The 22,545-nt window shown below is 42.0% G+C and overlaps 1 protein-coding gene across 1 annotated transcript in view; it reads left to right on the top strand.

Annotated features, from left to right (window-relative positions):
• The window catches only part of LOC110533265 (relaxin receptor 2-like), a 143,958-nt gene extending 133,979 nt beyond the window's left edge, over positions 1 to 9,979 (top strand). The window contains exons 17-22 of the mRNA XM_090188785.1: positions 649 to 744; positions 4,560 to 4,728; positions 5,167 to 5,253; positions 5,671 to 5,802; positions 6,335 to 6,432; positions 9,090 to 9,979. Coding sequence (XP_090044911.1) covers positions 649 to 744; positions 4,560 to 4,728; positions 5,167 to 5,253; positions 5,671 to 5,802; positions 6,335 to 6,432; positions 9,090 to 9,263 — 756 coding nt within the window. The 3' untranslated portion in view covers positions 9,264 to 9,979. The remainder of the gene's footprint in view (positions 1 to 648; positions 745 to 4,559; positions 4,729 to 5,166; positions 5,254 to 5,670; positions 5,803 to 6,334; positions 6,433 to 9,089) is intronic.
• Positions 9,980 to 22,545: the final 12,566 nt, after the last annotated feature.

The following is a 22,545-nucleotide window of genomic DNA, read 5'->3' as shown; positions in this document are numbered from 1 at the left end:
CCATTTAGGAGGCATGGGGCCATTTAGGAGGTAGGGGGCCATTTAGGAGGCAGGGGCCATTTAGGAGGCAGGGGCCATTTAGGAGGTAGAGGGCCATTTAGGAGGCATGGGGCCATTTAGGAGGTAGGGGGCCATTTAGGAGGTAGGGGGCCATTTAGGAGGTAGGGGGCCATTTAGGAGGCAGGGGCCATTTAGGAGGCAGGGGGCCATTTAGGAGGCATGGTGCCATTTAGGAGGTAGGGGGCCATTTAGGAGGTAGGGGGCCATTTAGGAGGCAGGGGGCATTTAGGAGGCATGGGGCCATTTGCGACTCAGACTGAGTTTTTAAACTGTTTCTTCTCATCCTCGTGCATTTTAACACTGGAGGATCACTCTGTTCTAGCAGCCTGAGTCCCTTTAGACAGGCAGGCAGGCAGGCAGACAGACAGGCAGGCAGACAGACAGACAGGCAGGCAGACAGACAGACAGACAGGCAGGCAGAAACAGGCAGACAGAGACAGGCAGACAGGCAGACAGACACAGACAGACAGACACAGAGACAGGCAGACACAGACAGACACATAGACAGACATACACAGACAGACAGACAGACTGGCAGACTGTAGTTAGCTGTCCTGTCTGAGCTGTGTGTTTGTCACTCTGTTCCAGGTATCTGTTCTGCTGCTGACCTACCTGACTGTGGAGAAGTTCCTGGTCATCGTGTTTCCCTTCAGTCACCTGAGACCTGGAAAACTACAGACTGCGGTGAGTCACACTACATGCACCTTCTGTAACGCTACTTAAACCTGCTATAACAAGGTCATGAACAGGTTATAACTTACAACCAGACCAACTACAAACTGTGGTGCTTAAACAGGTCGTAAACATGTCATTACCACAGGAAGCTGACAATTTTTATTTTACCTTTATTTTACTAGGCAAGTCAGTTAAGAACAAATTCTTATTTACAATGACGGTCTAGGAACAGTGGGTTAACTGCCTTGTTCAGGGGCAGAACGGCAGATTTGTACCTTGTCAGCTCGGGGATTCGAACTTGCAACCTTTCGGTTACTAGTCCAACGCTCTAACCACTAGGCTACCCTGCCCTACCCTACCCTGCCACTAGGCTACCCTGCCCTACCCTACCCTGCCACTAGGCTACCCTGCCCTACCCTACCCTGCCACTAGGCTACCCTGCCCTACCCTACCCAGCCACTAGGCTACCCTGCCCTACCCTACCCTGCCACTAGGCTACCCTGCCCTACCCTACCCTGCCACTAGGCTACCCTGCCCTACCCTACCCTGCCACTAGGCTACCCTGCCACCCCACTAACAGGCCCTTTTTGAAATCTCGTAGATCGATACTATATCGATATTATATCGATATTATAAAGCCTTCCGCCATACCTGGTCTCAGGGACGGCTAACTCTGAGGGCTAACTCTGAGGGCTAACTCTGAGGGCTAACTCTGAGGGCTAACTCTGAGGGCTAACTCTGTCGGCTAACTCTGTCGGCTAACTCTGTCGGCTAACTCTGACGGCTAACTCTGACGGCTAACTCTGACGGCTAACTCTAAAATGTGATGAAAATTGTATTGATCTCCGAGGCTCTCTAAAATGTGATGAATTGTATTGATCTCCGAGGCTCTCTAAAATGTGATGAATTGTTCTGATCTCCGAGGCTCTCTAAAATGTGATGAATTGTATTGATCTCCGAGGCTCTCTAAAATGTGATGAATTGTTCTGATCTCCGAGGCTCTCTAAAATGTGATGAACTGGTGCCTCTGGGGCAATTCAGACTGCTGATTGAGGACCTTTACTGAAGAATGTGTTTTTCTGTTATTGGGTTTTATGTGTTTTGCTTTTAACGTATTGATGTGTATATCGCTGTGCTAGTGATGTGTATAGTGTATACTGATGTATATTGATATGACGATGGTGTGTATTGATGTGTATTGGTGTGTATTGATGTGTATTGGTGTGTATTGATGTGTATTGGTGTGTACTGGTGTGTATTGGTGTGTACTAATGTGTATTGGTGTGTACTGATATGTATTGGTGTGTACTGATGTGTATTGGTGTGTAGTGATATGTATTGGTGTGTACTGATGTATATTGGTGTGTGCTGATGTGTATTGGTTTGTACTAATGTGTATTGGTGTGTATAGATGTGTATTGGTGTGTACTAATGTGTATTGGTGTGTATAGATGTGTATTGGTGTGTATTGGTGTGTATATATGTGTATTGGTTTGTACTAATGTGTATTGGTGTGTATAGATGTGTATTGGTGTGTACTAATGTGTACGGGTGTGTATAGATGTGTATTGGTGTGTATAGATGTGTATTGGTGTGTACTAATGTGTATTGGTGTGTATAGATGTGTACTGATGTATATTGGTGTGTGCTGCTGTGTATTGGTGGGTATAGATGTGTATTGGTGTGTACTGATGTGTATTGGTGTGTACTGATGTGTATATATGTGTATTGGTTTGTACTAATGTGTATTGGTGTGTATTGATGTGTACTAATGTGTATTGGTGTGTATAGATGTGTATTGATGTGTATAGGTGTGTATTGATGTGTACTAATGTGTATTGGTGTGTATAGATGTGTATTTGTGCACTGATGTGTATTGGTGTGAATAGATGTGTATTGGGGTGTATTGGTGTGTATTGGTGTGTATAGGTGTGTATAGATGTGTACTGATGTGTATTGGTGTGTACTGATGTGTATTGGTGTGTATAGATGTGTATTGGTGTGTACTGATGTGTTTTGGTGTGTATAGATGTGTATTGGTGTGTATAGATGTGTATTGGTGTGTACTGATGTGTATTGGTGTGTATAGATGTGTATTGGTGTGTATAGATGTGTATTGGTGTGTATAGATGTGTATTGGTGTGTATAGATGTGTATTGGTGTGTATAGATGTGTATTGGTGGGTATAATAGATGTGTATACAGAGCTCATCTGAGAAAGAGACCGCTGTGTTTCCATTCTAGTATGTTCCATTCTAGTATATTCTACTCTGTTCTGTTCTATTCTGTTCTTTTCTATTCTATTCGACTCTACTATGTTCTGTTCTATTATATTCTAGTTTGTCCTATTCTGTTCTATTCTATTCTAGTGTTTTCCATTCTAGTATGTTCTGTTCTGTTCTACTCTAGTATGTTCCATTCTAGTATGTTCTCTTCTATTATAGTATGTTCTGTTCTATTCTAGTATGTTCTGTTATATTCTAATATGTTCAATTCTAGTATGTTGTATTCTTTTCTATTCTGTTCTATTCGATTATACTATGTTCTATTCTGTTGTAGTCTATTATAATATGTTCTGTTCTATTCTGTTCTTTTCTATTCTAGTATGTTCTGTTCTATTCTGTTCTATTCTATACTAGTATGTTCTATTATATTATGTTCTGTTCTATTCTATTCTAGTATGTTCTGTTCTATTCTATTCTAGTATGTTCTGTTCTATTCTATTATGTTCTGTTCTATTCTAGTATGTTCTGTTCTATTCTATTCTATTATGTTCTGTTCTATTCTATTCTAGTATGTTCTGTTCTATTCTATTATGTTCTATTCTATTCTAGTATGTTCTGTTCTATTCTATTATGTTCTGTTCTATTCTATTATTTTCTGTTCTATTCTAGTATGTTCTGTTCTATTCTATTCTATTATGTTCTGTTCTATTCTATTCTAGTATGTTCTGTTCTATTGTGTTCTGTTATATTCTAGTATGTTCTATTCTGTTATGTTCTGTTCTATTCTATTCTAGTATGTTCTGTTCTATTCTGATCTATTCTGTTCTATTGTATTCTGTTCTGTTCTATTGTATTCTGTTCTGTTCTATTGTATTATGTTCTGTTCTATTGTATTCTGTTCTGTTCTATTGTATTCTATTCTGTTCTGTTCTATTGTATTCTATTCTATTCTGTTCTATTGTATTCTGTTCTGTTCTATTCTATTCTGTTCTGTTCTATTGTATTCTATTCTGTTCTATTGTTTTGTATTCTATTCTGTTCTATTGTATTCTGTTCTGTTCTATTCTATTATGTTCTGTTCTATTGTATTCTATTCTGTTCTATTGTATTGTATTCTATTCTGTTCTATTGTATTCTATTCTATTCTGTTCTATTCTATTCTATTCTGATCTATTGTATTCTATTCTGTTCTATTGTATTCTATTCTGTTCTATTGTATTCTATTCTGATCTAGTGTATTCTATTCTGTTCTATTGTATTCTATTCTGTTCTATTGTATTCTATTCTGTTCTATTGTATTGTATTCTATTCTGTTCTATTGTATTCTATTCTATTCTGTTCTATTCTATTCTATTCTGTTCTATTGTATTCTATTCTGTTCTATTGTATTCTATTCTGATCTAGTGTATTCTATTCTGTTCTATTGTATTGTATTCTATTCTGTTCTATTGTATTGTATTCGGTTCTATTGTATTTTATTCTATTCTGTTCTATTCTATTCTGTTCTATTGTATTCTATTCTGTTCTGTTCTATTCTATTCTGTTCTATTGTATTCTACAGTATCCAGTGTCCTTTAGTGCTACCATCTCCTCCCACTAGGTGGTGCTGTTATCTATCTGGGTGCTGGGGTTCATCATCGCCGTGGTTCCCCTGATGAACGAGGACCTGTTTGGGAACTACTATGGTCGTAACGGGGTCTGCTTCCCCCTACACTCTGACAGACAGGAGAAGCCCACTGCTAAAGGATACTCTATCGGCATATTCCTGGGTACAGTGTGTGGTACAGCATGGATGTGCTTGTTGGTTAAAGGGATGCTTGTTGGGTAAAGGGATGCTTGTTGGGTAAACTATTCTCTGGACTCTCTTTGCAGTATGCAACCCCCTCAAGTTTGTTTACCAACTCATACAAGTAGTAGAAGAAGACCGATCTGGAAAGTTATTATAGCACTGTCTAATCCACTCTCTCTCTTATTTATTTATATATATATAGGTCTGAACTTGGCACTGTCTAATCCAATCTGTCTCTCTCTCTCTCTCTCTCTCTCTCTCTCTCTCTCTCTCTCTCTCTCACTCTGTCTCTGTCTCTGTCTCTGTCTCGTTCTCTCTCTCTCTCTCGTTCGCTCTCTCTCTCTCTCGTTCGCTCTCTCTCTCTCTCTCTGTCTCGTTCTCTCTCTCTCTCTCGTTCTCTCTCTCTCTCTCTCTCTAGGTCTGAACCTGGCAGCATTCCTAGTGATCGTGTTCTCTTACTCCTCCATGTTCTACTCCATCTACAAGACTGGTATCAACGCTACAGGTAAAGTTTAATTTCTCCAGAACCATATCTCTACCAGCTTGTTCTGTTACAGACCTGAGGAGCAGGCTACCCTGAGGAGCAGGCTACACAGAGACGTGGCTGTAGCTAACAGGTTCTTATGTTACAGACCTGAGGAGCAGGCTACACAGAGACGTGGCTGTAGCTAACAGGTTGTTCTGTTACAGACCTGAGGAGCAGGCTACACAGAGACGTGGCTGTAGCTAACAGGTTGTTCTGTTACAGACCTGAGGAGCAGGCTACACAGAGACGTGGCTGTAGCTAACAGGTTGTTCTGTTACAGACCTGAGGAGCAGGCTACACAGAGACGTGGCTGTAGCTAACAGGTTCTTCTGTTACAGACCTGAGGAGCAGGCTACACAGAGACGTGGCTGTAGCTAACAGGTTGTTCTGTTACAGACCTGAGGAGCAGGCTACACAGAGACGTGGCTGTGGCTAACAGGTTCTTCTTCATCGTCTTCTCTGACGCCCTCTGCTGGATCCCCATCTTCCTGGTCAAGATACTGTCCCTGCTGCAGGTCGAGATACCAGGTAAATACTGTCCCTGCTGCAGGTCGAGATACCAGGTAAATACTGTCCCTGCTGCAGGTCGAGATACCAGGTAAATACTGTCCCAGCTGCAGGTCGAGATACCAGGTAAATACTGTCCCTGCTGTAGGTCGAGATACCAGGAAAATACTGTCCCTGCTGCAGGTCGAGATACCAGGTAAATACCGTCCCTGCTGCAGGTCGAGATACCAGGTAAATACTGTCCCAGCTGCAGGTCGAGATACCAGGTATATACTTCCCCTGTCCTAAATATGTAGGAAAACAAGTACACACACACACACACACCAACCCTCCTACACACCACACACACACACACACCACCCCTCCTGCACACCACACACACACCACCCTTCCTACACACCACACACACCACCCTCACTACACACACCTCTAACCAGGGGCGCAACAATTGTTTTTTTAGAAGTGGTGGGGACATTTTCCCCTCCAGTCCCCATGTGAATGTCCCCCCCTCCCCCGGCCTCTAACTCCCTCTCTCTCTCCCTCCCTCCTCCAGGTACCATCTCATCCTGGGTGGTGATCTTTATATTACCCATCAACAGTGCCCTGAACCCCATCCTCTACACCCTGACTACCAGCTTCTTCAGAGAACAGGTAGTGTTTAGTAGTAGCGGGACCAATGGGACTTTGTTCAAAAGGAGTGTGCACTATATAGGGAATAGGGTGCTATTTAGGGACGTAGCCTCTCGTTGTTGTTTTGTTGTTGTTGTTGTTTTGTTCAGTTTACACGCCACCGTGGGTAAATAAATACCTTTATCAAATCAAATCTAACGTTATTATTATATACATACACGTGTTTAGCAGATGTTATTGCGGGTGTAACGAAATGCTTGTATACTGTTCGGGAAAGAATTCAGACCTGTTGACTTTTTTCAAATTTTGTTAGTTTACAGCCTTATTCCAATTGAAATTGGGTTCAAGTCCAGGCTCTGACTGGGCCACTCAAGGACATGTCTCAAAGCCCACTCCTGCGTTGTCTTGGCTGTGTGCTTAAGGTCCTGAGCGCTCTGGAGCAGGTTTTCATCAAGGATCTCTCTGTACTTTGCTCCGTTCATCTTTCCCTCGATCCTGACTTGTCTCTGAAAAACATCCCCACAGCATGATGCTGCCACCACCATGCTTCACCGTAGGGATGGTGCCAGGTTTCCTCCAGATGGGATTCAGGCCAAAGATTTCAATCTTGGTTTCATCAGACCAGGTCAATCTTGTTTCTCGTGGACTAAGTCCTTTAGGTGCCTTTTGGCAAACTCCAAGCGGGCTGTCATGTGCCTTTTACTGAGTAGTGGCTTCCGTCTGGCCACTCTACCATAGAGGCCTGATTGGTGGAGTGCTGCAGAGATGGTCCTTCTGGAAGAGGTTCTCCCATCTCCACAGAGGAACTCTGGAGCTCTGTCAGAGTGACCATTGTTGTGGAAATATTGAATCAAATATTTCTCAGATACCGGCACTTGTAAATTCAATTAGACTTTATTACAAAAGTAAATGAAGCTGAGCCATGGATTAACTGATCTCTCCAGTCGCAGTACTCAGATTTTATACTTTTTCACTCTTGCATAACGTACACATAGTCACTCCTTTCTATGTAAATGATTAATAACCTTTGGCCTTTCTCCACCCTTATCTTTCTGTCTCATATCTGACTTGTTTATGCTCATTTTACATTGGTATTAATACAAAACATAATAAAACATTTATTGCATATATATGTTGCTAATATAAGAAGTACTTGAATATTAATACAAACATGTCTTCCTGGTACATATCACGTCTTCCTGGGATATATAATGTCTTCCTGGTACATAACATGTCTTCCCGGTGCATATCATGTCTTCCTGGTACATAACATGTCTTCCTGGTACATAACATGTCTTCCTGGTACATAACATGTCTTTCTGGTACATATCATGTCTTCCTGGTACATAACATGTCTTCCTGGTACATATAATGTCTTCCTGGTACATATAATGTCTTCCTGGTACATAACATGTCTTTCTGGTACATATCATGTCTTCCTGGTACATAACATGTCTTCCCGGTACAGATACATAGCTTGTGGTTCTAGTATTGATTAATTAAAGTGCATATTCAATGATCTTCACATGTTCAGGTCTATGTTTCCTGTGAATGATTAACCCATATACGTGTCCAGTAGCCTTCGCAAGAGCAGACATGGCCCAGAACGGTCAAGTCTATGTTGCCTCAACTTGCCACATTCACATAGATTCTGCCTACGTTCTGTTTAACTCTATGTTGATCCACCTTGGTACACTTCCATGGCCTTCATTCTGCTGACACGTGTTTAATAATTAACCCCGTATTGATTCTGCTCACTACTTCTGAGAAAACAGTATAGGTATTGGAAAAATTCCCAAAGTACTGAAAATTCTCTAACACCATCGGGTTCTTGGTCACCTGGTAATCAGGCGCACTACGGTTGTGTCATCTGCAAACTTGATGATTGAGTTGGAGACGTTGTGGCCGTCATGGGTGAGCAGGGAGTACAAGAAGGGGGCTGAGTACACACCCTTGTGGGGCTCCTGTGTTGAGGATCAGCGACGTGGAGGTGTTGATTCCTACCTTCACCATAAGGGGGGTGGCCCATCTGGGTCCAGGACCCAGTTGCAAAGGGCGGGGTTCAGACCCAGGTCCCCAACCTTGATGATGAGCTTGGAGAGTATGAAGGCAGTGGTGTTGAAGGCCGAGCAATAGTCCATAAACAGCATTCTTACATAGGTATTCCTCTTGTCCAGATGGGATAAGGCAGTGTGCCGTGTGATGGCGATTGCATCGTCTGTGATTCTATTGGGGCGGTAAGCAAATTGGACTGGGTCTAGGGTGTCAGGAAAAGGTGTAGGTGATATGATCCCTTGACTAGTCTCTCAAAGCACTTCACGATGACGGAAGTGAGTGCTACGGGGCGACAGTCATTTAGTTCAGTTACCTTTAGCTTTCTTGGGTACAGGAACAATGGTGGACATCTTGAAGAAAGTGAGGACAGCCAACTGGGATAGGGAGAGATTGAATATGTCCGTAGACACTCCAGCCAGACACATATATAAAGACACATAGATAACGACACATACAGTATATAAATAGATACAGTACATATATTTATATACTTAATATTATTTGTATTTTGCCTTTATTAAAAGTCATTAAAGTAATTGAGAACACGACAATTTATCTGAAAATGATTCATTTAATTAATTTTTTTAATGGATTTATTCTGTCGTCTGTTTAACAACTTACAGGTGGAGGTCCTGCTGTGTCGTTGGCAGAGAAGGTCGACCCTGAAGAAGAACAGGAAGAGCCTGACCTCTACTGTATACATAGAGGACTCAAGGAATACACTCAACCAGCCTCCAGCATACCTACCTACTGTACCCCGGGTACCACTGACTGATATGGATCCTCGCTACGGGTGAAGGGGAGGTGGTATGAGTGGGGGGCACCCTCGTCATGGGAAGGGGGGAGTGAGAAAGGAGGAGGGAGAGTATGAATGAGAGAGAGGGAGAAAAAAACGTTGGCACCCCTGATGACCTATCTGCCCAGCATGTCTGATAAGGCTCATTTGCTACCGGTGAGAGAGAACTAGACTGCTGCATATGAATGGCCCGTTAGGACCAGGGCTGTTCTGAAGAGGGCTGTTTTGAGACTAATGGATAGGGTTATTACTACCGCAAATTAAAATGCCCTTTGGGTACAATAACCTATTCGTTCTCAAAAGCTCCAAGCCTTTCAACTGGAGCAAACTCACCTCTTCCACAGTACAGTACCAATGACACAAATGGCACACAGACAAATGTGTAGCGCCCACCTGTCGGGGACGAGGAGAGGATGAATGGTGTGTTTACATATGAACTTTTCGTCAACAAACCTCCCTTTGTTTGTTTGTACATATTCTACTCAATGGTGTGTTCCTTTTAACCTTCTGTTGCTGGGTAGTCTTAAAAAAGTCTTTAGAAAAAAAATCTACTTTGAAACAAAAGTATACACCTCACACACGTGGTTATGGGCTTATAGAAGAAGTTATCTCAGATACAGAGTTGAAAATGTATTCAATGTTGAGTTTGCATTCCAGTATTACACTTTATGTACATCACAGAAGACTGAACTATAACAAAACCGTTTGACATAGAAACATCGGATTTATCGGCGTCATTTTTTACACATTTTAAATGTTAATTAATTATGCAATTATGAAAAAATATTGCTAACATTTCACCCATGACGCCACTAGAGGGCGTCATTTCACTGCAGGAACTAGTGAACTTTCTCCCTAATCTGCGTGCCAAAAGGCACCCGGTTTCCTAAATTGGGCATTACTTTTGACCAGGGCCCAGAGTAGTGCACCTTATAGGGAACAGGGTGCTATTTGGGGTACTTCCCTGGTTCTCTGTTCCTTTACTGACGCTCACCTGGAATGGCATGTCTGTGTGCTAATTGGGATACTTCCCTGGTTCTCTGCTCCTTTACTGACTCTCACCTGGAATGACCTGTCTGTGTGCTAATTGGGATACTTCCCTGGTTCTCTGTTCCTTTACTGACTCTCACCTGGAATGGCCTGTCTGTGTGCTAATTGGGATACTTCCCTGGTTCTCTGCTCCTTTACTGACTCTCACCTGGAATGACCTGTCTGTGTGCTAATTGGGATACTTCCCTGGTTCTCTGCTCCTTTACTGACTCTCACCTGGAATGACCTGTCTGTGTGCTAATTGGGATACTTCCCTGGTTCTCTGCTCCTTTACTGACTCTCACCTGGAATGGCCTGTCTGTGTGCTAATTGGGATACTTCCCTGGTTCTCTGCTCCTTTACTGACTCTCACCTGGAATGACCTGTCTGTGTGCTGTACATTTTCAGCTGTATCTTAAGCCGACTCTGGGTCGGTGCCACGTCTCACTTTACCTGCGACTGTACATGAGTAGCCTTGTCCGAGGAAGAACGGCTCACAGGGCAGGAGCCCCTGTTTCTGTAGAGTGGAGCAGCTTCAACGAACATCCCGACAGGAAAATCGCACGTTTTCGGGAAACACTTCACAGGATGATATTTCACATTTAGTTTCACAATAACCTTTCTCATGTGGATTACATTTCTCACATGATATTTCACATGAAGTGTCACCTGTGGATTACACATTTTTTTCTAGGAGAGATTCACAAGCCCTGCAAAAACAAAGGTGAGTCGTTATGATGGACACACAGTGTTTTCAACTTGAACACGTGACACATTTTGTCATACATGGCTACATTGTGTATGTTTCTGTGTGCAGTCATTAATATTTAACATGCCCTCAACTGGGATCGGTTCACAGCCATTCCAATCTTCCTGTTTAGTCATTAATATTTAACATGTCCTCAACTGGGATTTGAACTCACAACCTCTTGGTTCACAGCCGTTCCAATCTTCCTGCTAGGCCACCATGTCAGTAACTGATTTCACCTGTATTGCTACACTTTGGACTTCAAAGTAAATCTGAGTTAAGGATTGGTGTCCCACTAGCAGGACAACTTCGGGTGAAACTGGAGAGCGTGCAATTCAAATAAAATGATGGATATTAAACATTTATGTACATACAAGTGTCTTATATCGGCTGAAAGCTTAAATTCTTGTTAATCTAACTGCACTGTCCGATTTACAGTAGCTATTACAGCGAAAACATACCATGCGATTGTTTGAGGACGGCGCACCACATCAAAATATTTTTCCAACGGCACAGGTTTCATACATTCACAAATAGCGATGAAATATTCACTTACTTTTTTAAAATCGGATTTGTCATCCAAAGGGTCCCAGCTATAACATGTAGTGCCGTTTTGTTTGATAAAATCCTTCTTTATATCCCAAAAAGTCTGTTTAGTTGGCGCCATCGATTTGAGTAATCCACTCGTTTAACTTGCAGAGAAAGGAATCTGAAAATCTAACCCCTAAACTTTGTTTCAACAAGTCAAAATACGTTTCTGTTTACTCCTCAGATCCATAAAATGTAATCAAACTATAATATTTATTACGGAAAGAAGTATGTTCAATAGGAAACCCATTTTAGCAGGTGTGTAATGTCTTCACGGCGTGAGCAAACATGAATTTCCAAGACTGTGTCCTTCTACTAAAACTGTTATTTCTTATACGTTTTTGAAGTTACAAGCCTGAAACCTTGAACATAGACTGCTGACACCTTGTGGAAGCCATAGGAATTGCATCCAGGGAGCTAATTCTCAATATGACCTTTCTCTTGCAATTCTAAGAGGATGGTCTCTCAAAAGGATTTGGATTTTCTCCTACCATATGTTATATTCTCCTACCTTAATATAACATTTCTACAAATGTCAAAGTGTTTTCTTTCTAATGGTACCAATTATATGCACATCCTGGCTTCTGGGCCTAAGCTACAGGCAGTTTACTTTGGGAATGTCATTCAGACAGGAAGTGGAGAAAAAAGGGGACTAGCCCTAAGAAGTTTAAAAAAGTGGATATTCTACAGTCCACATGTCTGTTACTGTATATTCTACAGTCCACATGTCTGTTACTGTATATTCTACAGTCCACATGTCTGTTACTGTATATTCTACAGTCCACATGTCTGTTACTGTATATTCTACAGTCCACATGTCTATTACTGTATATTCTACAGTCCACATGTCTGTTACTGTATGTTCTACAGTCCAAAAGGCTGTTACTGTATATTCTACAGTCCACAAGGCTGTTACTGTATATTCTACAGTCCACATGTCTTTTATGGTATATTCCACAGTCCACATGTCTGTTACTGTATATTCTACAGTCCACATGTCTGTTACTGTATATTCTACAGTCCACGTGTCTGTTACTGTACATTCTACAGTCCACATGTCTGTTACTGTATATTCTACAGTCCACATGTCTGTTACTGTATATTCTACAGTCCACATGTCTGTTACTGTATATTCTACAGTCCACATGACTGTTACTGTATATTCTACAGTCCACATGTCTGTTACTGTATATTCCACAGTCCACATGTCTGTTACTGTATATTCTAAAGTCCACATGTCTGTTACTGTACATTCTACAGTCCACATGTCTGTTACTGTACATTCTACAGTCCACATGTCTGTTACTGTATATTCCACAGTCCACATGTCTGTTACTGTATATTCCACAGTCCACATGTCTGTTACTGTATATTCTACAGTCCACATGTCTGTTACTGTATATTCTACAGTCCACATGTCTGTTACTGTACATTCCACAGTCCACATGTCTGTTACTGTATATTCCACAGTCCACATGTCTGCACAAAATACCCCATAATGACAAAGCAAAAACAGGTTTCTTTTTATTTTGCAAATGTGTGTAATATACATATATAGATATATAAATATTTTTAAAAAATAATTAAATATAACATTCACACATATATATATATATATAAATATATATAAATATTTTTAAAAAACAATGAAATATAACATTTACATAAGTATTCAGACCCTTTACTCAGTACTTTGTTGAAGCACCTTTGGCAGCGATTACAGCTTTGAGTCTTCTTGGGTTTGACGCTACAAGCTTGGCACACCTGTATTTGGGGAGTTTCTCCCATTCCTCTTTACAGATCCTCTCAAGTTCTGTCATGTTGGATGGGGAGAGTTGCTACACAGCTATTTTCAGATCTCTTCAGATATGTTTGATCTCGTTCAAGTCCAGGCTCCGGCTGGGACACTCAAGGACAGTCCCGAAGCCACTCCTGCGGTGTCTTGGAACGTTGTCCTGATGGAAGGTAAAAATGTGTGCCTCGACACAATCCTGTCTCATGGCTCTACGGACATTTCCTTTGACCTCATGGCTTGGTTTTTGTTCTGACATGCACTGTCAGGTGTGTACCTTTCCAAATAATGTCCAATCACATTACATTTACGACAGGTGGACTCCAAGTTGTAGAAACATCTCAAGGATGATCAATGGAAACAGGATGCACCTGAGCTCAATTTTCAGTCTCACAGCAAAGGGTCTGTATACTTGTGTAAGTTTTTTTTTTAAATACATTACCCAAATTTCTAAAAACCTGTTCTGCTTCATCATTATGGGCTATTGTGTGAACATTGATGAGGAAACATGTAATTTAATCAATTTTATAATAAAGCTGTAACGTAACAAAATATGGAAAAAGTCAAGTGGTCTGAATACTTTCTGAATGCACTGTATTCTACAGCCCACATGACTGTCAGTATTCTACAGCCCACATGACTGTCAGTATTCTACAGCCCACATGACTGTCAGTATTCTACAGCCCACATGACTGTCAGTATTCTACAGCCCACATGACTGTCAGTATTCTACAGCCCACATGACTGTCAGTATTCTACAGCCCACATGACTGTCAGTATTCTACAGCCCACATGACTGTCAGTATTCTACAGCCCACATGACTGTCAGTATTCTACAGCCCACATGACTGTCTGTATTCTACAGCCCACATGACTGTCAGTATTCTACAGCCCACATGACTGTCAGTATTCTACAGCCCACATGACTGTCAGTATTCTACAGCCCACATGACTGTCAGTATTCTACAGCCCACATGACTGTCAGTATTCTACAGCCCACATGACTGTCAGTATTCTACAGCCCACATGACTGTCAGTATTCTACAGCCCACATGACTGTCTGTATTCTACAGCCCACATGACTGTCTGTATTCTACAGTGCACATGACTGTCAGTATTCTACAGCCCACATGACTGTCAGTATTCTACAGCCCACATGACTGTCAGTATTCTACAGCCCACATGACTGTCTGTATTCTACAGCCCACATGACTGTCAGTATTCTACAGTGCACATGACTGTCAGTATTCTACAGCCCACATGACTGTCAGTATTCTACAGCCCACATGACTGTCAGTATTCTACAGCCCACATGACTGTCAGTATTCTACAGCCCACATGACTGTCAGTATTCTACAGCCCACATGACTATCAATATTCTACAGCCCACATGACTGTCAGTGTTCTACAGCCCACATGACTGTCAGTGTTCTACAGCCCACATGACTGTCAGTGTTCTACAGTCCACATGACTGTCAGTATTCTACAGTCCACATGACTGTCAGTGTTCTACAGCCCACATGACTGTCAGTATTCTACAGTCCACATGACTGTCAGTGTTCTACAGTCCACATGACTGTCAGTGTTCTACAGTCCACATGACTGTCAGTATTCTACAGTCCACATGACTGTCAGTGTTCTACAGCCCACATGACTGTCAGTGTTCTACAGTCCACATGACTGTCAGTATTCTACAGTCCACATGACTGTCAGTATTCTACAGCCCACATGACTGTCAGTGTTCTACAGCCCACATGACTGTCAGTATTCTACAGTCCACATGACTGTCAGTGTTCTACAGTCCACATGACTGTCAGTGTTCTACAGCCCACATGACTGTCAGTGTTCTACAGCCCACATGACTGTCAGTGTTCTACAGTCTGTTGGGTTCTAAATGACTCAACGGACACTAGGAAAGCTTAACCAGGTTTCATTCTCCCCAGAGGATCAATGCAGCTGTTTCCATCTGTTTCCATCAACACGGTTCCACAATACATCTGTTTCCATCAACACGGTTCCACAATACATCTGTTTCCATCAACACGGTTCCACAATACAGCTGCATTCAGACAACACATGTTTCCACTGCCACAAGTCGGAAGTTTACATTCACTTAGGTTGGAGTCCTTAAAACTCATTTTTCAACCACTCCGCAAAATTCTTGTTAATAAACTATAGTTTTGGCAGGTCGGGAAGGACAACAATTTTGTGCATGACACAAGTCATTTTGCCAACAATTGTTTACAGACAGATTATTTCACTATGTCACAATTCCAGTGGGTCAGAAGTTTACATACACTAATTTGACTGTTCCTTTAAACAGCTTAGAAAATTCCAGAAGATGATGTCATGGCTTTAGAAGCTTCTGATAGGCTAAATGAATGACAAACTGAGTCAATTGTACCTGTGGATGTATTTCAAGGCCCAAGTGCCACTTTGCTTGACATCATGGGAAAATCAAAAGAAATCAGCCAAGTCTGGTTCCCGCTTGGGAGCAATTTCTAAACACCTGAAGGTACCACATTCTGTACAAACAATAGTACACAAGTATAAACACCATGCGACCACGCAGCCGTCATACCGCTCAGGACGGAGACGCGTTCTCTTTCCTAGAGATGAACGTACTTTGGTGCGAAAAGTTCAAATCAATCCCAGAACAACAGCAAAGGACCTGTCATGTCTTTACGATCATTAAACTGAAGACATAGTTTTTATCAAAGATTTTTATCAAAGATTCTCTGTAATTAATTATTACGCGATTAGACTGATTAATCATGTAACCATAATTACTAGGAAGTCGGGGCACCAAGGAAAAATATTCAGATTACAAAGTTTCCATTTCCTAAAATAACTTTTCAGATATTTTATCTGATCAATTAGTCTTCGAATGAATTAATTATTTACTTTACCTCACGTTAGTCTCATTCCAAACTGCACGAACCCAGTCTTCACTATGAGTCATCCATACATCAATTGTCTTAAATCATTTATTTATTACTAACTAAGGAATTCACAGAAATGCATAAACAAACAGTAAATGTGGTTACATGAAATGAGAATGTGCCCCTAGTGGGCGGAACCGGCATGGCGGCTTGTTTGACAAAAGGGGAAATGGGGGTCGACTAAGAAGTCACTACAGAGTTAATAATTATAACAATTGAAATGTTAATCCTTTGGATTGAACACTCCCTCATTCGGGAACAATTGCAATCAATATATATATTTACGCTGAGTGTGTCGTCTTGATCGCTGGTGAAAAGTTAATTTATTTTGTAGAATTGTCCGTCTCTCTCTCTGTCATGGTTATACTGGATGGTTCAGAGTGACATTCATTCGTTTCGTCATAGAATGGATGTTTCGGCGGTTGTCGTTCTTCGTGTTCAATGATACCGAATTCCTAGCTGCAGACTAGTAATTAATATCAAATACTTGTTTTTATTCTGTCGGTATCGATAGTCTAAGAGTTTAACCACGTGGTATGGTTAAAATATTCAGCAATGGTCTACAACCTTTGTCTCCTCCTAATGGTGATAATTTCTCAAAGTTGGGTTTTATTCGGAATGGCAGAAAATGGAAAATGGCTGTCCCAGGACGCCTGACCCTAACTGTGCTCAGGGGCGGTCCTCTGATTTAGTTAACTGATTTAGTTAACTCAAAAAGGGGATTGGAGTTTTCTTTCATTAAACAGTCCAATATAAAACACTTTCTCCTGAACATGAAATTTGTTCGTACCTCAAGTTCTGTGAGGTGGAAGGAATTGCTATGTGGCCATGTGGCAGGGTCTTCTCAGGAATTTACGACCTCTGACCACAGCAGCCTGGTTGAAGGAGGCAAGGGGGAGGCAGGGAGAGGGGGGTGGGGTTGCTATACTCAGAGGCCAACGTTATGACATACCTTGTGAAGATGCTGAGGAAACAAGTACAAAGTATCTATATCCACAGTAAAACGAGTCCTATATCGACATAACTTGAAAGGCCGCTCAGCAAGGAAGAAGCCACTGCTCAAAAACCACAATAAAAAAGCCAGACTACGGTTTGCAACTGCACATGGGGACAAAGATCAGACTTTTTGGAGAAATGTCATCTGGTCTGATGAAACAAAAAAAATGACCCCAAGCATACTTCCAAAGTTGTGGCAAAATGGCATAAGGACAACAAAGTCAAGGTATTGGAGTGGCCATCACAAAGCCCTGACCTCAATCCTATAGAACATTTGAGGGCAGAAATGAGAAAGCGTGTGTGAGCAAGGAGGCCTACAAACCTGACTCAGTTACACCAGCTCTGTCAGGAGGAATGGGCCAAAATTCACCCAACTTATTGTGGAAGGCTACCCGAAATGTTTGACCCAAGTTAAACAACTTAAAAGTAAATACTACCAAATACTAATTGACTGTATGTAAACTTTGGACCCACTGGGAGTTTGATGAAAGAAATAAAAGCTGAAATAAATCATTCTCTCTACTATTATTCTAACATTTCACATTCTTAAAATAAAGTGGAGATCCTAACTGATCTAAGACAGGGAATTTTTACTAGGATTAAATGTCAGGAATTGTGAAAAACTGAGTTTAAATGTTATTTGGCTAAAGTGTATGTCAACTTCCAACTTCAACAGTATTCTCCAATTTAGGCCCACCTCCTTCTCTCCAACCCTTACATCTTTTATGGTTAGACAGGAAGAGGAAGTGATGGGGTAATGAACCATTGTTTCTCCCTTAAGGATCTGGTCTAACCTCAACCTCCTTGATGCCTAATCCAAATATCTCCACCCGTATCCCCTCTAGCAATGCCGTGACTTCCTCCTGTCTACCCAACACATTCCACCACCATGTGTCTCCTACAGAAAACCATTTAAATTCTGATGTAAAAAAACAAATCACTCCTCAGATACTGTACTTTTTGAGTATAACAAGTATCCCAACTTAATCTAACATGTTTGTCTGTCAGTGTGTATTCTACAGTCCACATGACTGTGTGTTAATGTCTATCTGCAAATCATATGGATGGTACGAGAAGAGGGATCTGTTACACAACAACGAATAAAACAGAAACATGTCTGAATGTTTGTGTAGACTATGAAATATATATATATATATATATATATATATATATATATATATATATATATATATATATATATATAAAAATATACTATTTGGGAGTATAGGTTGTTAATTTGTGGAAATGTAAGTCAAAGGATGCACGACTGTGTATACACGACTGTGTATTGATTGGGTTTATTGAAGACAGTGTGCAAGCAGGCCGTCACTGTAATTAACACTTTGTTCTTAACTGCCTCGTTAAATAAAAGGTTTAAAAACATTTTTTTATAAAATCCACAGCTTGGGATCAGACCAGGAGATACAAAGGTTTAGCTTCTTATCTGACCATTCTCTCAGTGCGACATAACTGAACACTATAAACTATCTGGGTCAAAGTGGACCAGAATTTCCTCTCAACACCGCCAGAGCTGAGATATAATTTCCCCTCAACACCGCCAGAGCTGAGATACAATTTCCTCTCAACACCGCCAGAGCTGAGATACAATTTCCTCTCAACACCGCCAGAGCTGAGACACTCAACTAACCGGTGCCCCCGCACATTGACTCTGTACCGGCACCCCCTGTATATAGCCTCCACATTGACTCTGTACCGGTGCCCCCTGTATATAGTCTCCACATTGACTCTGTACCGGTACCCCCTGTATATAGCCTCCACATTGACTCTGTACCGGTGCCCCCTGTATATAGCCTCCACATTGACTCTTTACCGGTACCCCCTGTATATAGCCTCCACATTGACTCTGTACCGGTACCCCCTGTATATAGCCTCCACATTGACTCTGTACCGTAACACCCTGTATATAGTCTCCACATTGACTCTGTACCGTAATACCCTGTATATAGTCTCCACATTGACTCTGTACCGTAATACCCTGTATATAGCCTCCACATTGACTCTGTACCGGTACCCCCTGTATATAGCCTCCACATTTACTCTGTACCGGTACCCCCTGTATATAGTCTCCACATTGACTCTGTACCGTAATACCCTGTATATAGTCTCCACATTGACTCTGTACCGTAACACCATGATATAGCCTCCACATTGACTCTTTACCGGTACCCCCTGTATATAGCCTCCACATTGACTCTGTACCGGTACCCCCTGTATATAGCCTCCACATTGACTCTGTACCGTAACACCCTGTATATAGTCTCCACATTGACTCTGTACCGTAATACCCTGTATATAGCCTCCACATTGACTCTGTACCGTAACACCCTGTATATAGTCTCCACATTGACTCTGTACCGTAACACCATGATATAGCCTCCACATTGACTCTTTACCGGTACCCCCTGTATATAGCCTCCACATTGACTCTGTACCGGTACCCCCTGTATATAGCCTCCACATTGACTCTGTACCGTAACACCCTGTATATAGTCTCCACATTGACTCTGTACCGTAATACCCTGTATATAGTCTCCACATTGACTCTGTACCGTAATACCCTGTATATAGCCTCCACATTGACTCTGTACCGGTACCCCCTGTATATAGCCTCCACATTTACTCTGTACCGGTACCCCCTGTATATAGTCTCCACATTGACTCTGTACCGTAATACCCTGTATATAGTCTCCACATTGACTCTGTACCGTAACACCATGATATAGCCTCCACATTGACTCTTTACCGGTACCCCCTGTATATAGCCTCCACATTGACTCTGTACCGGTACCCCCTGTATATAGCCTCCACATTGACTCTGTACCGTAACACCCTGTATATAGTCTCCACATTGACTCTGTACCGTAATACCCTGTATATAGCCTCCACATTGACTCTGTACCGTAACACCCTGTATATAGTCTCCACATTGACTCTGTACCGTAATACCCTGTATATAGCCTCCACATTGACTCTGTACCGGTACACCCTGTATATAGCCTCCACATTGACTCTGTACCGTAACACCCTGTATATAGTCTCCACATTGACTCTGTACCGTAATACCCTGTATATAGCCTCCACATTGACTCTGTACCGTAACACCCTGTATATAGCCTCCACATTGACTATGTACCGGTACCCCCTGTATATAGCCTCCACATTGACTCTGTACCGTAATACCCTGTATATAGTCTCCACATTGACTCTGTACCGGTATCCCCTTGTATATAGCCTCCACATTGACTCTGTACCGTAATACCCTGTATATAGCCTCCACATTGACTCTATACCGTAATACCCTGTATATAGCCTCCACATTGACTCTGTACCGGTACCCCCTGTATATAGCCTCCACATTGACTCTGTACCGTAATACCCTGTATATAGCCTCCACATTGACTCTGTACCGTAATACCCTGTATATAGCCTCCACATTGACTCTGTACCGTAATACCCTGTATATAGCCTCCACATTGACTCTGTACCGGTACCCCCTGTATATAGCCTCCACATTTACTCTGTACCGGTACCCCCTGTATATAGTCTCCACATTGACTCTGTACCGTAATACCCTGTATATAGCCTCCACATTGACTCTGTACCGGTACCCCCTGTATATAGCCTCCACATTGACTCTGTACCGTAATACCCTGTATATAGTCTCCACATTGACTCTGTACCGGTATCCCCTTGTATATAGCCTCCACATTGACTCTGTACCGTAATACCCTGTATATAGCCTCCACATTGACTCTATACCGTAATACCCTGTATATAGCCTCCACATTGACTCTGTACCGGTACCCCCTGTATATAGCCTCCACATTGACTCTGTACCGTAATACCCTGTATATAGCCTCCACATTGACTCTGTACCGTAATACCCTGTATATAGCCTCCACATTGACTCTGTACCGTAATACCCTGTATATAGCCTCCACATTGACTCTGTACCGGTACCCCCTGTATATAGCCTCCACATTTACTCTGTACCGGTACCCCCTGTATATAGTCTCCACATTGACTCTGTACCGTAATACCCTGTATATAGCCTCCACATTGACTCTGTACCGGTACCCCCTGTATATAGCCTCCACATTGACTCTGTACCGTAATACCCTGTATATAGCCTCCACATTGACTCTGTACCGTAATACCCTGTATATAGCCTCCACATTGACTCTGTACCGTAATACCCTGTATATAGCCTCCACATTGACTCTGTACCGTAATACCCTGTATATAGCCTCCACATTGACTCTGTACCGGTACCCCCTGTATATAGCCTCCACATTTACTCTGTACCGGTACCCCCTGTATATAGTCTCCACATTGACTCTGTACCGTAATACCCTGTATATAGCCTCCACATTGACTCTGTACCGGTACCCCCTGTATATAGCCTCCACATTGACTCTGTACCGTAATACCCTGTATATAGTCTCCACATTGACTCTGTACCGGTATCCCCTTGTATATAGCCTCCACATTGACTCTGTACCGTAATACCCTGTATATAGCCTCCACATTGACTCTATACCGTAATACCCTGTATATAGCCTCCACATTGACTCTGTACCGGTACCCCCTGTATATAGCCTCCACATTGACTCTGTACCGTAATACCCTGTATATAGCCTCCACATTGACTCTGTACCGTAATACCCTGTATATAGCCTCCACATTGACTCTGTACCGTAATACCCTGTATATAGCCTCCACATTGACTCTGTACCGGTACCCCCTGTATATAGCCTCCACATTTACTCTGTACCGGTACCCCCTGTATATAGTCTCCACATTGACTCTGTACCGTAATACCCTGTATATAGCCTCCACATTGACTCTGTACCGGTACCCCCTGTATATAGCCTCCACATTGACTCTGTACCGTAATACCCTGTATATAGCCTCCACATTGACTCTGTACCGTAATACCCTGTATATAGCCTCCACATTGACTCTGTACCGTAATACCCTGTATATAGCCTCCACATTGACTCTGTACCGTAATACCCTGTATATAGCCTCCACATTGACTCTGTACCGTAATACCCTGTATATATTGTTATTTTACTGCTGCTCTTTAATTACTTGTTACTTTTCTCTCATATTCTTATCCATATTTTTTTAAACTGCATTGTTGGTTAGGGGCTCTTAACCAACA

This window comes from Oncorhynchus mykiss, chromosome 10, assembly GCF_057628025.1.
Source record: "Oncorhynchus mykiss isolate SJ-2025 chromosome 10, ASM5762802v1, whole genome shotgun sequence".
Taxonomy (NCBI): domain Eukaryota; kingdom Metazoa; phylum Chordata; class Actinopteri; order Salmoniformes; family Salmonidae; genus Oncorhynchus; species Oncorhynchus mykiss.
Note: the sequence above shows the minus strand (reverse complement) of the source record. Positions and strands in the feature narration are given on the sequence as shown.